Source organism: Eleutherodactylus coqui, chromosome 7 (assembly GCF_035609145.1).
Source record: "Eleutherodactylus coqui strain aEleCoq1 chromosome 7, aEleCoq1.hap1, whole genome shotgun sequence".
Classification (NCBI taxonomy): Eukaryota; Metazoa; Chordata; class Amphibia; order Anura; family Eleutherodactylidae; genus Eleutherodactylus; species Eleutherodactylus coqui.
Genome location: NC_089843.1, coordinates 6,720,094 through 6,742,938, shown reverse-complemented (window position 1 = coordinate 6,742,938; position 22,845 = coordinate 6,720,094). Strand labels below are relative to the sequence as shown.

Below are 22,845 nucleotides of genomic sequence, written 5' to 3'. Positions count from 1 at the left end.
GCAGGTTGATGATCTTCCACCTGCCCATGCTGTTGGAGGACCCACAGTGATGCAGGGAAGCACCTTTAGCTTTCCTGTTTCGAAAATGGAGAAGGAGAGGCTCCCTATGGAGGAGCTGAGGATCTTCCCTCTTCCCCAATCAGCTGGAGAAACCGCAGGGGCGCAGGGAGACATCTCCGGTGTCTTTGCATCTAATATGGAGAAGATGGAGAGACCGCCTAACCGTATGTGAAGCACATGGGAGTGAGTTTAAGTGTTTTTTCCCCAAAAGTCCCATCGCCAGAGAGCCATTGTGAGTAACTACCTCTTCTAGTGACTGTACATTTCCTACAACAAGATCAGTGCAGAAGTCTACCAAACCTCTGAAAATAATATTAAGTCTGCTTATAATTCCTATGCGGCCGTCTGAGGTCTGGATCACCATATAGCGGTACACCTTTTACTGACACCCACGCGTGCTGAAGTCTACGAGAGCGGGGTGATCATTACTGCCATTCTGTGGCCATTGACTTTCATGTCAAGTTGTGTGAGTAATACTAATCTGCCTGCACTGTAAACTCTTCCTGCTGAAGTTTGTTGTCCCGTGTTTAGCAGTCACTAGTAAAGCTGTACCGGGCCTCCCCCGTTCAGGAGGACCCGAGGTCCGATACACTTGTCCGGTGTTATTCATCCGCCGTGTATAAATGCCGGTGTGTGGAACGGTGGCGTCACGAACTGACAACTGCAACCTCCTCATCCTAAGGACTACTGGCCCTATCTTCTGCTGCGGTAACTCCCTGCAGGAACAGAAGTTGGTAAGTGCCACCGTGACAGGTCCACGCACCACACCGTCCCAACTCCAGCCGTATGCTTGGGTAGAGAGTCATTTCCTAGCGGCATCCCAACCAGGAGTGTTGCATGTTGTAGCGTCTCAGTAGGGCGTTGCAACCTTTTGGCCTCACGAACAGGCTATTACCACTTTTTGGCAGTCACAGGATCTATATATTTATATTTTATATATCGGATCGTTGCATGAAACTTAAAGCCAGAGGCTTAACTAAGAATGAGCTACTGGGATATGTGCTCTGGTGTCCGAGGGGGTAGCAGCAAGACACTTCACCTCCAAGAGGGCATTTAGGTACAAAGCAAACGCAACTACTGCTCTAGCTGAAGGAAATCTTAGTAACCAAGTAAGCATATCACTATCAACTCATCTACCATCATGTGAGTATTTACCATTTTAACCAACCTCTAACCTTCCCTCGGCATCTTGGGGTACTTTGCACTCAAGCACAAAAATATCAGCTTTTCACAAGTTAAAACACCACGTTTGTTATGCGCAATCCAACACCGATTTAGGATCCCATGTTGGTCATTGCTAGTTGGTATTCTCAAGCGGGTGATCTCCCAACGCACGCTCATATGCCAGTAAAGTCAGCAGATCTATAGGAAGCGGATTTCCATTGATCGCGTCTTACCTTCAGCTCCTGCATAGTCAACTCATTGCCATGCTCCTTCCCACTCTCGATCAGAACATCCAGAGCATCAGTATAGTCTTTGCCTTGAGTGTTCTGCAACTTCTCCTGGATGGCTTTTTCCAGGCCCTTCAGTAGAGTCTCTCGAGCTTGAATACCCTGGTGAGAAAAGAAGAAGGTCAACCAAGATGTCAACAGTGAGGCACAAATATGAGCAGATACAGGAGTTAATTAACTGCTCTTATTGGACATTGGATTGGCTGATATCCACGCCATGTATTATCACAAGGACTTCAAGTCTCTGCCAACAGGGCAATGGTTGAATTTGATGTTTTTTCCCCATTTGCTGTGAAATTCCAAAGGCTACACAAGCAGGTAATAATGACACCAAGTAGAGCGACCCAAGTGTGCCTGTCTGTTTGTGGCCAGTGCTGGGGCATTAAGTCAAACACCTTTCAATTAGTCGATCTATCCTATAGAACTCGAAATACTCCAGGCGGATACCCCTGTGAATGATTTATGATAGAAGCAGATACGCAGAATAGCAAATAGGGCAACCCAAATAATTAAGGGAATGGGTGGCCTGCAGTACCAGGACAGGTTATCGATACAGTTTGGGAAAATAGACGGTTTAGGGGCAATCTAACGCAGGAGTCACATGACCGCGTGTGCCGGCGTGCCACACGCAGAACTCTTATGTGGGCACGCAAGTACACAATGTCATATGCACTTGCTGCGTGCCGCCACTCCCCATGCACTATCTTGACGTATATGTGTGCATAATATGCACCAAGATAGATAATGCTGTTCTAAATGGCCCAGTAGAAATCAACAGGCCATTGGCATTGCATGTCAGGCGTGGAATCCAAATAGGTGTGCACGCGACGCAAAATGACAATACGCCCGTGCGAGAGCAGACTAATTCCTCTGTACATGATTTACTTCTGCCTGGGCCTATGGCTATGACAAGGGGCATCCTCCACGTCTAGAAGAATGAAGGTTTCACCATGATCATCGATGGGATTCTTTACTGTAAGAGCAGTGATATTGTGGCGCTCTCTGCCGCATGATGTTGTGGTGCTGGAGAGGTTCAAAAAGAATCCAGTTCATTTCTTGAAGCATCACAAGTCGTGGATTACGGAGATGGGACGTTAATTAGGGCTTTTATCCCTAATGTGGGCCAACTGGCATCAATACGGTAGAGTTACAGCTTTGACTTGAAGCAGCGGTGGGTCTTTTCAAGGTTACCAACTATGCACCTACGTTGCGGTTCTTCGTCACATTTCTGCCAAGTAACATGACACAACAGGCCGTACGACCGCCAGTCTACTCCATTCCTGTGAATTCTCTCAGTGAGCCATTTACGAGGCATAAAAAAAATAATAGCGCAATTTCCCTGCATGTCTCTCACTGCTTTAAAGCCCATTAAAAGTGCGGCATTTCAAAGGTGAAGATAAAACACAAGCAATGCCTCCCGAGATCCACGACTTACGAAGCATTTCCCTTAATGCCAAATTAAAAAAATTAATTGGCTTCACCTGTTAGTCATGAATGAGGGCTCTCCCGGCCGTTGGTGCTCAGATCTCTGCTCCAAGATAATGAGATCCGAGTACAAGATTCTTAAAGACATTAGAGCAGCGGTTGCCAACCACTACAACTCCCAGCATGCCCCGATATCCTCTAAGCTATCAACCTGCCAATGCCATGGCCCGTTATCATTGCATCAAGAAGGTTGGGAATACTGGTAGCTTACTGGTATACAGGGAAAGCAAAAAATCCTATCAGCGTGTGTTCATAAGACGTGTATGGAAGAAAAGGCAAAAATCCAAAACGAGGAGAGAAATATCATCTAAATGGAGAAATAGTAGAAAACTACTAAGAGGAGGATTAAGACACGTGAAAGTCGTGACAGACTGTGGCACATCTTTGTATCCCGACTCCAGACGGCCGCTGCTGTGCGCAGGATGTATTCCCACCATTTGCCCCTATAGATTTTGTTTTCGTTGCTCTGCGCCATTCTTTATTTACGGTTTCCACGTTTTGTCCAATACGCTTTATCTAGTGTTTTAGCAGCAGGATTACCAGCTTTGCGCGGGTCGCTTTCATGGAACACGGTTTCTGTATGTGGTTAAACGTTTTGCTTGCTACCGATCAGAAGCCGACACCTTTATATATTAACGGATTTCTGCTGCCAAATGGCTGAACATTCTGCACTGAATGTGCCCCAGGGGTGAGTCGGGCGTTTGGAGGGCTTCACACCGCGTTCAGCACAAACGCAGAGACGCACGTGGGTCTGCAGAGGTTCCCGCGGCTCGGGCAGCACTCTGCCAAGGAGTCTTTCCTCCTTTTTGGAGGTCGGATTGGTCTGAAAGGGGTTAAATTTATAAGGAAGCTCCTATTCAGTACAGATCCAGTCCGACCAGCCGTCTCTCAAAGGGACTGTAATTGGGAACGGTCGGTCCTAGAGAGTAAAACCTTGCGAAGCGCCTGATTTACCTGGGTGGCAAACTTGGCGCAGATTGTCCAGTCGTCTAGTAGTAGAGCACAAAGAACAGCCTACAGACGTTCATTCCTATAAGAGGTTAGATCTCATCTTCCTTGTTGTGTCTTGGTCTAAAGGTTCTTCTTATGTATTAGATTTCCCTTCTGCATTATGTTACTTTAGGGACACATGCTTATAAGATCGGGTTATTTGGTGTCTGTTCTTGCTCTTTTGTTTCCTCTCCACCATACTTTTCCTTTCCACGTTTATTGAGTAGCCATCTCAGCCAAACTGACGAAGGGGTTTTTATGCCATGAAATCTGTTCTTTTGTTGGTTGTGGGACATAAGAGAAGTCAGATACCTCTCCTCGCTTTCCTTCAGATTGCGCTGCTTTGCCATATTTTGCTTCTCCTTGCTAATACACTTCAACACATTGACTATGTTGGGCACCAGCTGGCCGGCGGCACTTCCGTATCATCTGCCACGCATTTGTCCACTATCACCCACGGCCTCTACAAAACATTTTAAGCCTCATCTTTGTCAAAGGATCCCTCCAGCCATTTTTTTCCTCTACACCTATTGTGAATATGAGGATGGCACGGTCCACCGGTTCGGATGTTTAGAGGAGTTCAGCAGTCTACATGGACACTTACCCTTCGGTAACCGCTGCATGGCAGATCCACCGGTAAAGAGAAAACATTCTCGACGAACTGCTGAAACACCTGGAACAGATGGTTGAGTTCTTCATCGGAGAGTCGGAATCCTAGCAGAACCCGGATTGCCAAACGGAAAGTCAACTTTTGTGCCTCGCAGTAGACGTTGATGGGCCCTGGATGACTGCTCCACACCCTCAGCGTGTCTTGGATCACCAGATGGATTTTCGGGAGGTAGGTCTCCAAAGCCTCGTGGCTGAATATTTTTGAGAACACCTTTGAATGATAAAGAATGGCATGATGAGTTACATTTTCCAGACCCTTTAAAACTTATTTCTAACAGAAAGGACCGAGCAAGATCAACAATGAACCCCGTAACGCCCACTCCACCGTGGCGCTGCCAAGTCTAGCACGGGCGTTGCGTTCCTACATGGTTGCTTGGAAACCGATGAGCTAGAATCTAACATAAGCGTGGAATTCCCTGTGCCAAAGTAAAGTTCAGCTCCTTGAAATGCGATTGACCAAGAGTCAAAGACCCAAATAGAGCAGGATATTTGTCAGTCTGAACGCGTAAGAAACATAAGCAATGTATGAATCGAAGAGTTTCCCCACAAGTCAGCAGCAGTCCGTAAACGTAAAACTTTCCTGGCTCCGGCCCGATGTTCACAATATAATGTTTACTGAGGTCTGCACTTGGTAAGATAACATGCCTGTCCTTCATAATAGAGACCCCAGTAGTCAGTGACTAAACCTTCCCAAGAAGGTCTCCTGCATGTGCTGCGGAGGAAGCAAAGTCAAGTAGGGGGGGGGGGGGGGGTACTGAAGCTCCATCCATAGTGATGTCCTTATAACCCGATCACCACTGCCCATCCCTCTATATATATATATATACACACACATCTATCCACTAACCCGTGGCACACGGCCCGAGGTGTAAACTAATAAACTACCATCAATCAAGGACATAAATCCACGGAACATTTCTTTTCCCCATAAAGTAGAGCTCCTACAGACAGACGTATAATTACACCCTCCGCTGTCGGCGCTGAGAAAATCACCTACAAATAAAACTAATTACCTCGACATTTAGGAACAAAAAGAAGTTCCTGAGTGTCCATCGTGTCCAGGACTGGAGGTGCTTCCCGTAAAGTACAAGGAGAGCGCCCCCTGGTGTACAATGCAGGATACAGACTCATACCAAGGATCGCTAGAGACCATTCAGATACATTAGTCAGCGCCAACGATCAATATTCCTTCTGCATCCGACAGAAATCGCAAGAGGAACTCAAGGATTTCAGCTGTGAGGTACAAGTGTCTAATACATTCTGGGACAGGAGTCCCGGCAACACCACCACTGGGCCAAACCAGATGCACAAAAATCAAAGTGCGATGCTCTGATTAGCTCCATCCCATGGACCCAGGAGCGATGCTCTGATTATCTGCATCCCATGGACCCAGGTGCGATGCTCTGATTATCTCCATCCCATGGACCCGGGTGCGATGCTCTGATTATCTCCATCCCATGGACCCGAGTGCGATGCTCTGATTATCTCCATCCCATAGACCCGGGTGCGATGCTCTGATTAGATCCATAACGTGTAATGGGGTGCAATGCTCTGATTATCTCCATCCCATGGACCCGGGTGCGATGCTCTGATTATCTCCATCCCATGGACCCAGGTGCGATGCTCTGATTATCTCCATCCCATGGACCCGGGTGCGATGCTCTGATTATCTCCATCCCTTTTAATGTAGTGCGATGCTCTGATTATCTCCATCCCAAGGACCCGGGTGTGATGCTCTGATTATCTCCATCCCATGGACCCGGGTGCGATGCTCTGATTATCTCCATCCCATGGACCCGGGTGCGATGCTCTGATTATCTCCATCCCATGGACCAGGGTGCGATGCTCTGATTATCTGCATCCCATGGACCCAGGTGCAATGCTCTGATTATCTCCATCCCATGGACTCGGGTGCGATGCTCTGATTATCTCCATCCAATGGACCCGGGTGCGATGCTCTGATTATCTCCATCCCATGGACCCGGGTGCGATGCTCTGATTATCTCCATCCCATGGACCCGGGTGCGATGCTCTGATTATCTCCATCCAATGGACCCGAGTGCGATGCTCTGATTATCTCCATCCCGTGTAATGGGATGCGCTGCTCTGATTATCTCCATCCCATGGACCCGGGTGCAATGCTCTGATTATCTCCATCCCGTTTAATGGGGTGCGATGCTCTGATTATCTGCATCGCATGGACCCGGGTGCGATGCTCTGATTATCTGCATCCCATGGACCGGGGTGCGATGCTCTGATTATCTGCATCCCATGGACCCGGGTGCGATGCTCTGATTATCTCCATCCCATTTAATGGGGTGCGATGCTCTGATTATCTCCATAACATGGACCCGAGTGCGATGCTCTGATTATCTCCATCCCATTGACCCAGGTGCGATGCTCTGATTATCTCCATCCCATGGACCCGGGTGCGATGCTCTGATTATCTCCATCCCATGGACCCGGGTGCGATGCTCTGATTATCTCCATCCCATTGACCCGGGTGTGATGCTCTGATTATCTCCATCCCATGGACCCGGGTGCGATGCTCTGATTATCTCCATCCCATGGACCAGGGTGCGATGCTCTGATTATCTCCATCCCATGGACCACGGTGCGATGCTCTGATTATCTCCATCCCATTGACCCGAGTGCGATGCTCTGATTATCTCCATCCCATGGACCCGGGTGCGATGCTCTGATTATCTGCAATCCAAGTACTTGGGTGCGATGCTCTGATTATCTGCATCCCATGGACCCGGGTGCGATGCTCTGATTATCTCCATCCCATGGACCCGGGTGCGATGCTCTGATTATCTCCATCCCATGGACCCGGGAGCGATGCTCTGATTATCTGCATCCCATGGACCCGGGTGCGATACTCTGATTATCTCCATCCCATGGACCCGAGTGCGATGCTCTGATTATCTCCATCCCATGGACCCGGGTGCGATACTCTGATTATCTCCATCCCATGGACCCGAGTGCGATGCTCTGATTATCTCCATCCCATGGACCCGGGTGCGATGCTCTGATTATCTCCATCCCATGGACCCGAGTGCGATGCTCTGATTATCTCCATCCCATGGACCCGGGTGCGATGCTCTGATTATCTCCATCCCATGGACCCGGGTGCGATGCTCTGATTATCTCCATCCCATGGACCCGGGTGCGATGCTCTGATTATCTGCATCCCATGGACCCGGGTGCTATGCTCTGATTATCTCCATCCCATGGACCCGGGTGCGATGCTCTGATTATCTCCATCCCATGGACCCGGGTGTGATGCTCTGATTATCTCCATCCCGTGTAATGCGGTGCAATGCTCTGATTATCTCCATCCCGTTTAATGGGGTGCGATGCTCTGATTATCTCCATCCCATGGACCTGGGTGCGATGCTCTGATTATCTGCATCCCATGGACCCGGGTGCGATGCTCTGATTATCTCCATCCCATGGACCCGGGTGCGATGCTCTGATTATCTCCATCCCATGGACCCGGGTGTGATGCTCTGATTATCTCCATCCCGTGTAATGCGGTGCAATGCTCTGATTATCTCCATCCCATGGACCCGGGTGCGATGCTCTGATTATCTCCATCCCGTTTAATAGGGTGCGATGCTCTGATTATCTCCATCCCATGGACCTGGGTGCGATGCTCTGATTATCTGCATCCCATGGACCCGGGTGCGATGCTCTGATTATCTCCATCCCATGTACCCGGGTGCGCTGCTCTGATTATCTCCATCCCAAGGACCCGGGTGCGATGCTCTGATTATCTCCATCCCGTTTAATGGGGTGCGATGCTCTGATTATCTTCATCCCATGGACCCGAGTGCGATGCTCTGATTATCTCCATCCCATGGACCCGGGTGCGATGCTCTGATTATCTCCATCCCACGGACCCGGGTGCGATGCTCTGATTATCTCCATCCCGTTTAATGGGGTGCGATGCTCTGATTATCTCCATCCCATGGACCCGGGTGCGATGCTCTGATTATCTCCATCCCATGGACCCGGGTGCGATGCTCTGATTATCTCCATCCCACGGACCCGGGTGCGATGCTCTGATTATCTCCATCCCATGGACCCGAGTGCGATGCTCTGATTATCTCCATCCCATGGACCCGAGTGCGATGCTCTGATTATCTCCATCCCATGGACCCGAGTGCGATGCTCTGATTATCTCCATCCCATTGACCCGGGTGCGATGCTCTGATTATCTCCATCCCATGGACCCGGGTGCGATGCTCTGATTATCTCCATCCCATGGACCCGAGTGCGATGCTCTGATTATCTGCATCCCATGGACCCGGGTGTGATGCTCTGATTATCTCCAAGCCATGGACCCGGGTGCGATGCTCTGATTATCTGCATCCCATGGACCCGGGTGCGATGCTCTGATTATCTCCATCCCGTGTAATGGGATGCGCTGCTCTGATTATCTCCATCCCATGGACCCGGGTGCGATGCTCTGATTATCTCCATCCCGTGTAATGGGGTGCGATGCTCTGATTATCTCCATCCCAAGGACACAGGTGCGATGCTCTGATTATCTGCATCGCATGGACCGGGGTGCGATGCTCTGATTATCTGCATCCCATGGACCCGGGTGCGATGCTCTGATTATCTCCATCCCAAGGACCCAGGTGTGATGCTCTGATTATCTCCATCCCGTTTAATGGGGTGCGATGCTCTGATTATCTCCATTCCATGGACCCGAGTGTGATGCTCTGATTATCTCCATCCCATTGACCCAGGTGCGATGCTCTGATTACCTCCATCGCATGGACCCGAGTGCGATGCTCTGATTATCTCCTTCCCATGGACCCGGGTGCGATGCTCTGATTATCTCCATCCCATGGACCCGGGTGCGATGCTCTGATTATCTCCATCCCATGGACCAGGGTGCGATGCTCTGATTATCTCCTTCCCATGGACCCGGGTGTGATGCTCTGATTATCTCCATCCCATTGACCCGAGTGCGATGCTCTGATTATCTCCATCCCATGGACCCGGGTGTGATGCTCTGATTATCTCCATCCCATGGACCCGGGTGTGATGCTCTGATTATCTGCAATCCATGTACCCGGGTGCGATGCTCTGATTATCTCCATCCCATGGACCCGGGTGCGATGCTCTGATTATCTCCATCCCATGGACCCGGGTGCGATGCTCTGATTATCTCCATCCCATGGACCCGGGTGCGATGCTCTGATTATCTCCATCCCATGGACCCGGGTGCGATGCTCTGATTATCTGCAATCCATGTACCCGGGTGCGATGCTCTGATTATCTCCATCCCATGGACCCGAGTGCGATGCTCTGATTATCTGCAATCCAAGTACTTGGGTGCGATGCTCTGATTATCTGCATCCCATGGACCCGGTTGCGATGCTCTGATTATCTCCATCCCATGGACCCGGGTGCGATGCTCTGATTCTATCCATCTCCTGTAATGGGATGCGATGCTCTGATTATCTCCAGCCCAACATTACCATAATACATTCCACTATACTGCATACATGGAGGACTACAACCCCCAGCTTGACCATGACACATTCTATTATACTGTATACATCAAGTACTACAACCCCCAGCATGACCATTATACATCCCATTATACTGCATACAGGGAGGACTACAACCCCCAGCATGACCATAATACATTACATTATACTGTATACATGGAGGACTACAACCCCCAGCATGACCATAATACATTCCATTATACTGCATACATGGAGGACTAAAACCCCCAGCATGACCATAGTACATTCCATTATACTGCCTACATGGAGGACTACAACCCCCAGCATGACCATAATACATTCTATTATACTGTATACATGGAGGACTACAACCCCCAGCATGGCCATAATACATTCCATTATACTGTATACATGGAGGACTACAACCCCCAGCATGACCATAATACATTGTATTATACCGTATACATGGAGGACTACAACCCCCAGCATGACCATGATACATTCCATTATACAATATACATGGAGGACTACAACCCCCAGCATGACCATAATACATTCCATTATACTGTATACATGGAGTACTACAACCCCCAGCATGACCATAATACATTCCATTAAAGAACATACATGGAGGACTACAACACCAAGCATGACCATAATACATTCCATTATACCACATACATGGAGGACTACAACCCCCAGCATGACCATAATGCATTCCATTATACTGCATACATGGAGGACTACAACCCCCAGCATGACCATAATACATTCCATTATACTGTATACATGGAGGACTACAACCCCCAGCATGACCATAACACATTCAATTATACCGTATACATGGAGAACTACAACCTCCAGCATGACCATAATACATTCCATTATACTGTATACATGGAGGACTACAACCCCAGCATGACCATAATACATTCCATTATACTGCATACATGGAGGACTAAAACCCCCAGCATGACCATAGTACAATCCATTATACTGCATACATGGAGGACTAAAACCCCCAGCATGACCATAATACATTCTATTATACTGTATACATGGAGGACTACAACCCCCAGCATGACCATAATACATTCCATTATACTGCATACATGGAGGACTAAAACCCCCAGCATGACCATAGTACATTCCATTATACTGCCTACATGGAGGACTACAACCCCCAGCATGACCATAATACATTCTATTATACTGTATACATGGAGGACTACAACCCCCAGCATGGCCATAATACATTCCATTATACTGTATACATGGAGGACTACAACCCCCAGCATGACCATAATACATTGTATTATACCGTATACATGGAGGACTACAACCCCCAGCATGACCATAATACATTCCATTATACAATATACATGGAGGACTACAACCCCCAGCATGACCATAATACATTCCATTATACCGTATACATGGAGGACTACAACCCCCAGCATGACCATAATACATTCCATTATACAATATACATGGAGGACTACAACCCCCAGCATGACCATAATACATTCCATTATACCGTATACATGGAGGACTACAACCCCCAGCATGACCATAATACATTCCATTATACTGTATACATGGAGGACTACAACCCCCAGCATGACCATAATACATTCCATTATACTGTATACATGGAGGACTACAACCCCCAGCATGACCATAATACATTGTATTATACAACATACATGGAGGACTACAACCCCCAGCATGACCATAATACATTCCATTATACTGCATACATGGAGGACTAAAACCCCCAGCATGACCATAGTACATTCCATTATACTGCATACATGGAGGACTAAAACCCCCAGCATGACCATAATACATTCTATTATACTGTATACATGGAGGACTACAACCCCCAGCATGGCCATAATACATTCCATTATACTGTATACATGGAGGCCTAAAACCCCCAGCATGACCATAGTACATTCCATTATACTGCCTACATGGAGGACTACAACCCCCAGCATGACCATAATACATTCTATTATACTGTATACATGGAGGACTACAACCCCCAGCATGGCCATAATACATTCCATTATACTGTATACATGGAGGACTACAACCCCCAGCATGACCATAATACATTGTATTATACCGTATACATGGAGGACTACAACCCCCAGCATGACCATAATACATTCCATTATACAATATACATGGAGGACTACAACCCCCAGCATGACCATAATACATTCCATTATACCGTATACATGGAGGACTACAACCCCCAGCATGACCATAATACATTCCATTATACAATATACATGGAGGACTACAACCCCCAGCATGACCATAATACATTCCATTATACCGTATACATGGAGGACTACAACCCCCAGCATGACCATAATACATTCCATTATACTGTATACATGGAGGACTACAACCCCCAGCATGACCATAATACATTCCATTATACTGTATACATGGAGGACTACAACCCCCAGCATGACCATAATACATTGTATTATACAGCATACATGGAGGACTACAACCCCCAGCATGACCATAATACATTCCATTATACTGCATACATGGAGGACTACAATTCTCAGCATGACCATAATACATTCCATTATAGCACATACATGGAGGACTACAACCCCCAGCATGACCATAATACATTCCATTATACCACATACATGGAGGACTACAACCCCCAGCATGACCATAATACATTCCATTATACTGCATACATGGAGGACTACAACCCCCAGCATGACCATAATACATTCCATTATACCGTATACATGGAGGACTACAACCCCCAGCATGACCATAATACATTCCATTATACTGTATACATGGAGGACTACAACCCCCAGCATGACCATAATACATTCCATTATACAATATACATGGAGGACTACAACCCCCAGCATGACCATAATACATTCCATTATACCGTATACATGGAGGACTACAACCCCCAGCATGACCATAATACATTCCATTATACTGTATACATGGAGGACTACAACCCCCAGCATGACCATAATACATTACATTATACTGTATACATGGAGGACTACAACCCCCAGCATGACCATAATACATTGTATTATACCGTATACATGGAGGACTAAAACCCCCAGCATGACCATAATACATTCCATTATACCACATACATGGAGGACTACAACCCCCAGCATGACCATAATACATTCCATTATACTGCATACATGGAGGACTACAACCCCCAGCATGACCATAATACATTCCATTATACCGTATACATGGAGGACTACAACCCCCAGCATGACCATAATACATTCCATTATACTGTATACATGGAGGACTACAACCCCCAGCATGACCATAACACATTCAATTATACCGTATACATGGAGAACTACAACCTCCAGCATGACCATAATACATTCTGTTATACTGTATACATGGAGGACTACAACCCCAGCATGACCATAATACATTCCATTATACTGCATACATGGAGGACTACAACCCCCAGCATGACCATAATACATTCCATTATACTGCATACATGGAGGACTAAAACCCCCAGCATGACCATAATACATTCCATTATACCGTATACATGGAGGACTACAACCCCCAGCATGACCATAATACATTCCATTATACTGCATACATGGAGGACTACAACCCCCAGCATGACCATAATACATTATATTATACTGCATAAATGGAGGACTACAACCCCCAGCATGGCCATAATACATTCTATTATACCGCATACATGGAGGACTACAACACCCAGCATGACCATAATACATTCCATTATACTGCATACATGAAGGACTGCAACCCCCAGCATGGCCATAATACATTCTATTATACTGCATACATGGAGGACTACAAGCCTCAGCATGACCATAATACATTCTAGTTATCTTCATATATGGAGGACTACAACCCCCAGCATGACCATAATACATTATATTATACTGCATACATGGAGGACTACAACGCCCAGCAGGACCATAATACATTACATTATAATGCATACCTGGAGGACTACAATCCCCAGCATGACCATAATACATTCTATTATACTGTATACATGGAGGACTACAACCCCCAGCATGACCATAATACATTCTATTATACTGTATACATGGAGGACTAAAACCCTCAGCATGACCATAATACATTCCATTAAATTGTATACATGGAGGACTACAACCCCCAGCATGACCATAATACATTACATTATACCGTATACATAGAGGACTACAACTCCCAGCATGGCCATAATACATTCCATTTTATTGTGTACATGGAGGACTACAACCCCCAGCATGACCATAATACATGCCATCATATCATATACACGGAGGACTGCACTCCCTGCATGACCATAATACATTCCATTATACTGTATACATGGAGGACTACAACCACCAGCATGACCATAATACATTGTATTATACAGCATACATGGAGGACTACAACCCCCAGCATGACCATAATACATTCCATTATACTGCATACATGGAGGACTACAGCCCCCAGCATGACCATAATACATTCCATTATAATGCATACATGGAGGACTACAACCCCCAGCATGACCATAATACATTGTATTATACAGCATACATGGAGGACTACAACCCCCAGCATGACCATAATACATTCCATTATACTGCATACATGGAGGACTACAGCCCCCAGCATGACCATAATACATTCCATTATACTGCATACATGGAGGACTACAACCCCCAGCATGACCATAACACAATCTATTATACTGTATACATGGAGGACTACAACCCCCAGCATGGCCATAATACATTCTATTATACCGTATACATGGAGGACTACAACCCCCAGCATGACCGTAATACATTCCATTATACATGGAGGATTACAACCCCCAGCATGACCATAATAAATTCCATTATACTGCATACATGGAGGACTACAAACCTCAGCATGACCATAATACATTCCATTATACTGCATACATGGAGGACTACAACCCCCAGCATAACCGTTATACATTCCATTAGACTGCATACATGGAGGACTACAACCCCCAGCATGACCATAATACATTCCATTATACTGTATACATAGAGAACTACAACCCCCAGCATGGGCATAATACATTCTATTATACCGTATACATGGAGGACTACATCCCCCAGCATGACCATAATACATTCCATTATACTGTATACATGGAGGACTACAACCCCCAGCATGACCATAATACATTCCATTATACTACATACATGGAGAACTACAACCCCCAGCATGACCATAATACATTCTATTATACTGTATACGTAGAGGACTACAACCCCCAGCATGACCATAATACATTCCATTATACTGTATACATAGAGGACTACAACCCCCAGCATGACCATAATACATTCTATTATACTGCATACATGGAGGACTACAACCCCCAGCATGACCATAATACATTCTATTATACTGTATACATAGAGGACTACAACCCCCAGCATGACCATAATACATTCCATTATACTGTATACAAGGAGGACTACAACCCCCAGCATGACCATAATGCATTCCATTATACTGCATACATGGAGGACTACAACCCCCAGCATGGCCATAATACATTCCATTATACTGCATACATGGAGGACTACAACCCCCAGCATGACCATAATACATTCTATTATACTGCATACATAGAGGACTACAACCCTCAGCATGACCATAATACATTCTATAATACTGCATGCATGGAGGACTACAACCCCCAGCATGACCATAATACATTCCATTATACTGTATACATAGAGCACTACAACCCCCAGCATGACCATCATATATTCTATTATACTGCATACATGGAGGACTACAACCCCCAGCATGACCATAATACATTCCATTATACTGCATACATGGAGGACTACAACCCCCAGCATGACCATAATACATTCCATTATACTGCATACATGGAGGACTACAACCCCCAGCATGACCATAATACATTCTATTATACTGCATACATGGAGGACTACAACCCCCAGCATGGCCATAATACATTCCATTATACTGCATACATGGAGGACTACAACCCCCAGCATGACCATAATACATTCAATTATACTGTATACATGGAGGACTACAACCCCCAGCATGGCCATAATACATTCCATTATACTGTATACATGGAGGACTACAACCCTCAGCATGATCATAATACATTCCATTATACTGCATACATGGAGGACTACAACCCCCAGCATGACGATAATACATTGAATTATACTGTATACATGGAGGACTACAACCCCCAGCATGACCATAATACATTACATTATACTGTATACATGGAGGACTACAACCCTCAGCATGACCATAATACATTCCATTATACCGTATACATGGAGGACTACAACCCCCAGAATGACCATAATACATTCCATTATACTGCATACATGGAGAACTACAACCCCCAGCATGACCATAATACATTCCACTATACTGCATAAATGGAGGACTACAACCCCCAGCATGACCATAATACATTCTATTATACTGCATACATAGAGGACTACAACCCTCAGCATGACCATAATACATTCTATAATACTGCATGCATGGAGGACTACAACCCCCAGCATGACCATAATACATTCCATTATACTGTATACATAGAGCACTACAACCCCCAGCATGACCATCATATATTCTATTATACTGCATACATGGAGGACTACAACCCCCGGCATGACCATAATACATTCCATTATACTGCATACATGGAGGACTACAACCCCCAGCATGACCATAATACATTCCATTATACTGCATACATGGAGGACTACAACCCCCAGCATGACCATAATACATTCTATTATACTGCATAAATGGAGGACTACAACCCCCAGCATGGCCATAATACATTCCATTATACTGTATACCTGGAGGACTACAACCCCCAGCATGACCATAATACATTCTATTATACTGCAAACATGAAGGACTACAACCCCCAGCATGGCCATAATACATTCTATTATACTGCATACATGGAGGACTACAATTCTCAGCATGACCATAATACATTACATTATAATGCATACATGGAGGACTACAACCCCCAGCATGACCATAATACATTCTATTATACTGCATACATGGAGGACTACAACCCCCAGCATGACCATAATACATTCCATTATACTGCATAAATGGAGGACTACAACCCCCAGCATGACCATAATACATTCTATTATACTGCATACATGGAGGACTACAACACCCAGCATGACCATAATACATTCTATTATACAGCATACATGGAGGACTACAACCCCCAGCATTGCCATAATACATTCTATTATACTGCATACATGGAGGACTACAAGCCTCAGCATGACCATAATACATTACATTATAATGCATACCTGGAGGACTACAATCCCCAGCATGACCATAATACATTCTATTATACTGTATACATGGAGGACTACAACCCCCAGCATGACCATAATACATTCCATTATACTGCATACATGGAGGACTACAACCCCCAGCATGACCATAATACATTCCATTATACTGTATACATGGAGGACTACAACCCCCAGAATGGCCATAATACATTCCATTATACTGTATACCTGGAGGACTACAACCCACAGCATGACCATAATACATTCCATTATACTATATACATGGAGGACTACAACCCCCAGCATGACCATAATACATTCCATTATACTGTATACATGGAGGACTACAACCCCCAGCATGACCATAATACATTCCATTATACTGTATACCTGGAGGACTACAACCCCCAGCATGACCATAATACATTCCATTATACCGTATACATGGAGGACTACAACCCCCAGCATGACCATAATACATTCCATTATACTGCAGACATGAAGGACTACAACCCCCAGCATTGCCATAATACATTCCATTATACTGCAGACATGAAGGACTACAACCCCCAGCATGACCATAATACATTCTATTATACTGTATACATGGAGGACTACAACCCCCAGCATGACCATAATACATTCCATTATACTGCAGACATAAAGACTACAACCCCCAGCATGACCATAATACATTCCATTATACTGTATACAAGGAGGACTACAACCCCCAGCATGACCATAATACATTCCATTATACTGCATAAATGGAGGACTACAACCCCCAGCATGGCCATAATACATTCCATTATACTGTATACCTGGAGGACTACAACACCCAGCATGACCATAATACATTCTATTAAACTGCATACATGAAGGACTACAACCCCCAGCATGGCCATAATACATTCTATTATACTGCATACATGGAGGACTACAATCCTCAGCATGACCATAATACATTACATTATAATGCATACCTGGAGGACTACAATCCCCAGCATGACCATAATACATTCTATTATACTGCATACATGGAGGACTACGATCCTCAGCATGACCATAATGCATTCCATCATACCATATACACGGAGGACTACAACCCCCAGCATGCCCATAATACATTCCATCATACCATATACACGGAGGACTACAACCCCCAGCTTGACCATAATACATTCCATTATAATGTATACATGGAGGACTACAACCCACAGCATGACCATAATACATTCCATTATACCATATACATGGAGGACTACAACCCCCAGCATGACCATAATACATTCCATTATACTGTATACCTGGAGGACTACAACCCCCAGCATGACCATAATACATTCTATTATACTGCATACATGTAGGACTACAACCCCCAGCATGACCATAATACATTCCATTATACTGCATACATGGAGGACTACAACCCCCAGCATGACCATAATGCATTCTATTATGCTGTATACATGGAGGACTACAACCCCCAGCATGGCCATAATACATTCCTTTATACTGCATACATGGAGGACTACAACCCCCAGCATGACCATAATACATTCCATTATACTGCATACATGGAGGACTACAACCCCCAGCATGACCATAATACATTCCATTATACTGTATACCTGGAGGACTACAACACCCAGCATGACCATAATACATTCCATTATACCGTATACATGGAGGACTGCAACCCCCAGCATGACCATAACACATACCATTATACTGCATACATGGAGGACTACAACCCCCAGCATGACGATAATACATTCCATTATACTGCAGACATGAAGGACTACAACCCCCAGCATGACCAAAATACGTTCTATTATACTGCATACATGGAGGACTACAACCCCCAGCATGACCATAATGCATTCCATTATACCACATACATGGAGGACTACAACCCCCAGCATAACCATAATACATTCCATTATACTGCAGATATGAAGGACTACAACCCCCAGCATGACCATCATACATTCAATTATACCGTATACATGGAGGACTACAACCCCCAGCATGGCCATAATACATTCTATAATACCGTATACATGGAGGACTACAACCCCCAGCCTGACCATAATACATTCCATTATACTGCATACATGGAGGACTACAACCCCCAGCTTGACCATAATACATTCCATTATACCGTATACATGGAGGACTACAGCCCTCAGCATGACCATCATACATTCCATTATACTGCAGACATTAAGGACTACAACCCCCAGCATGACCATAATACATTCCATTATACTGTATACATGGAGGACTACAACCCCCAGCATGGCCATAATGCATTCCATCATACCATATACACGGAGGACTACAACCCCCAGCATGCCCATAATACAATCCATTATACTTAATACATGGAGGACTACAACCCCCAGCATGCCCATAATAAATTCCATTATACTTAATACATGGAGGACTACAACCCCCAGCATGGCCATAATGCATTCCATCATACCATATACACGGAGGACTACAACCCCCAGCACGCCCATAATACATTCTATTATACTGTATACATGGAGGACTACAACCCCCAGCATGACCATAATACATTCCATTATACTGTATACATGGAGGACTACTACCCCCAGCATGACCATAATACATTCCATTATACTGCATAAATAGAGGGCTACAACCCCCAGCATGGCCATAATACATTCCATTATACTGTATACCTGGAGGACTACAACACCCAGCATGACCATAATACATTCTATTATACTGCATACATGAAGGACTACAACCCCCAGCATGGCCATAATACATTCTATTATACTGCATACATGGAGGACTACAATCCTCAGCATGACCATAATACATTACATTATAATGCATACCTGGAGGACTACAATCCCCAGCATGACCATAATACATTCTATTATACTGCATACATGGAGGACTACAATCCTCAGCATGACCATAATACATTACACTATAATGAATACATGGAGGACTACAACCCCCAGCATGACCATAATACATTCCATTATACTGTATACCTGGAGGACTACAACCCCCAGCATGACCATAATACATTCCATTATACCGTATACATGGAGGACTACAACCCCCAGCATGACCATAATACATTCCATTATACTGCAGACATGAAGGACTACAACCCCAGCATGACCATAATACATTCCATTATACTGTATACCTGGAGGACTACAACCCACAGCATGACCATAATACATTCTATTATACTGTATACATGGAGGACTACAACCCCCAGCATGACCATAATACATTCTATTATACTGTATACATGGAGGACTACAACCCCCAGCATGACCATCATATATTCTATTATACCGTATACACGGAGGACTACAACCCCCAGCATGACCATAATACATTTTTTATTATACAATATACATGGAGGACTACAACCCCCTGCATGAACATAATACACTCCATTATACCGTATACATGGAGGACTACAACCCCCAGCATGAACATAATACACTCCATTATACTGCATACATGGAGGACTACAACCCCCAGCATGACCATTATACACTCCATTATACCGTATACATGGAGGACTACAACCCTCAGCATGACCATAATACATTCCATTATACCGTATATATGGAGGACTACAACCCCCAGCATGGCCATAATACATTCCATTATACTGCATACATGGAGGACTACAACGCCCAGCATGACCATAATACATTCTATAATACTGCATACATGGAGGAGTACAACCCCCAGCATGACCATAATACATTCTATTATACTGTATACATGGAGGACTACAACCCCCAGCATGACCATAATACATTCCATTATACTGCATACATGGAGGACTACAACCCCCAGCATGACCATAATACATTCCATTATACCGTATACATGGAGGACCACAACCCCCAGCATGACCATAATACATTCCATTATACCGTATGCATGGAGGACTGCAACCCCCAGCATGACCATAACACATTCTATTATACTGCATACATGGAAGACTACAACCCCCAGCATGACCATAATACATTCTATTATACTCTATACATGGAGGACTGCAACCCCCAGCATGACCATAATACATTCCATTATACTGCATACATGGAGGACTACAACCCTCAGCATGACCATCATACATTCCATTATACTGTATACATGGAGGACTACAACCCCCAGCATGACCATAATACATTCCATTATACCGTATACATGGAGGACTACAACCCCCAGCATGACCATAATACATTCCATTATACTGCATACATGGAGGACTACAACCCCCAGCATGACCATAATACACCTCATTATACCGTATACATGGAGGACTACAACCCCCAGCATGGCCATAATACATTCTCTTATACTGTATACATGGAGGCCTACAACCCCCAGCATGACTATAATATATTCCATTATGCTGCATACATGGAGGACTACAACCCCCCCCCCCCCATGGCCATAATACATTCCATTATAATGCATACATGGAGGACTACAACCCCCAGCATGACCATAATATATTCCATTATACTGTATACATGGAGGACTACAACCCCCAGCATAACCATAATACATTCTATTATACCGTATACATGGAGGACTAGAACCCCCAGCATGACCATCATACATTCCATTATACCGTATACATGGAGGACTACAACCCCCAGCATGGCCATAATGCATTCCATCATACCATATACACGGAGTACTACAACCCCCAGCATGACCATAATACATTCTATTATACTGCATACATGGAGGACTACAACCCCCAGCATGACCATCATATATTCTATTATACCGTATACATGGAGGACTACAACCCCAGCATGACCACAATACATTCCATTATACTGTATACATGGAGGACTACAACCCCCAGCATGACCATAATACATTCCATTATACCGTATACATGGAGGACTACAACCCCCAGCATGACCATAATACATTCCATTATACTGCATACATGGAGGACTACAACCCCCAGCATGACCATTATACACTCCATTATGCTGTATACATGGAGGACTACAGCCCTCAGCATGACCATCATACATTCCATTATACTGCATACATGGAGGACTACAACCCCCAGCATGACCATAATACATTCTCTTATACTGCATACATGGGGGACTACAACCCCCAGTATGACCATTATACATTCCTTTTTGCTGCATACATGGAGGACTACAACCCCCAGCATGGCCATAATACATTCCATTATACCGTATACATGGAGGAATACAACCCCCAGCATGACCATAATGA

General features: G+C 45.0%; 1 protein-coding gene across 1 annotated transcript in view; it reads right to left on the bottom strand.

Annotated features, from left to right (window-relative positions):
* CYP26B1 (cytochrome P450 family 26 subfamily B member 1) overlaps nucleotides 1-22,845 on the bottom strand; it is a 129,889-nt gene that overhangs the window by 6,883 nt on the left and 100,161 nt on the right. Inside the window, exons 4-5 of the mRNA XM_066572847.1 lie at nucleotides 4,591-4,866; nucleotides 1,458-1,613 (exon numbers count right to left, since the gene is read on the bottom strand). Coding sequence (XP_066428944.1) covers nucleotides 1,458-1,613; nucleotides 4,591-4,866 — 432 coding nt within the window. The remainder of the gene's footprint in view (nucleotides 1-1,457; nucleotides 1,614-4,590; nucleotides 4,867-22,845) is intronic.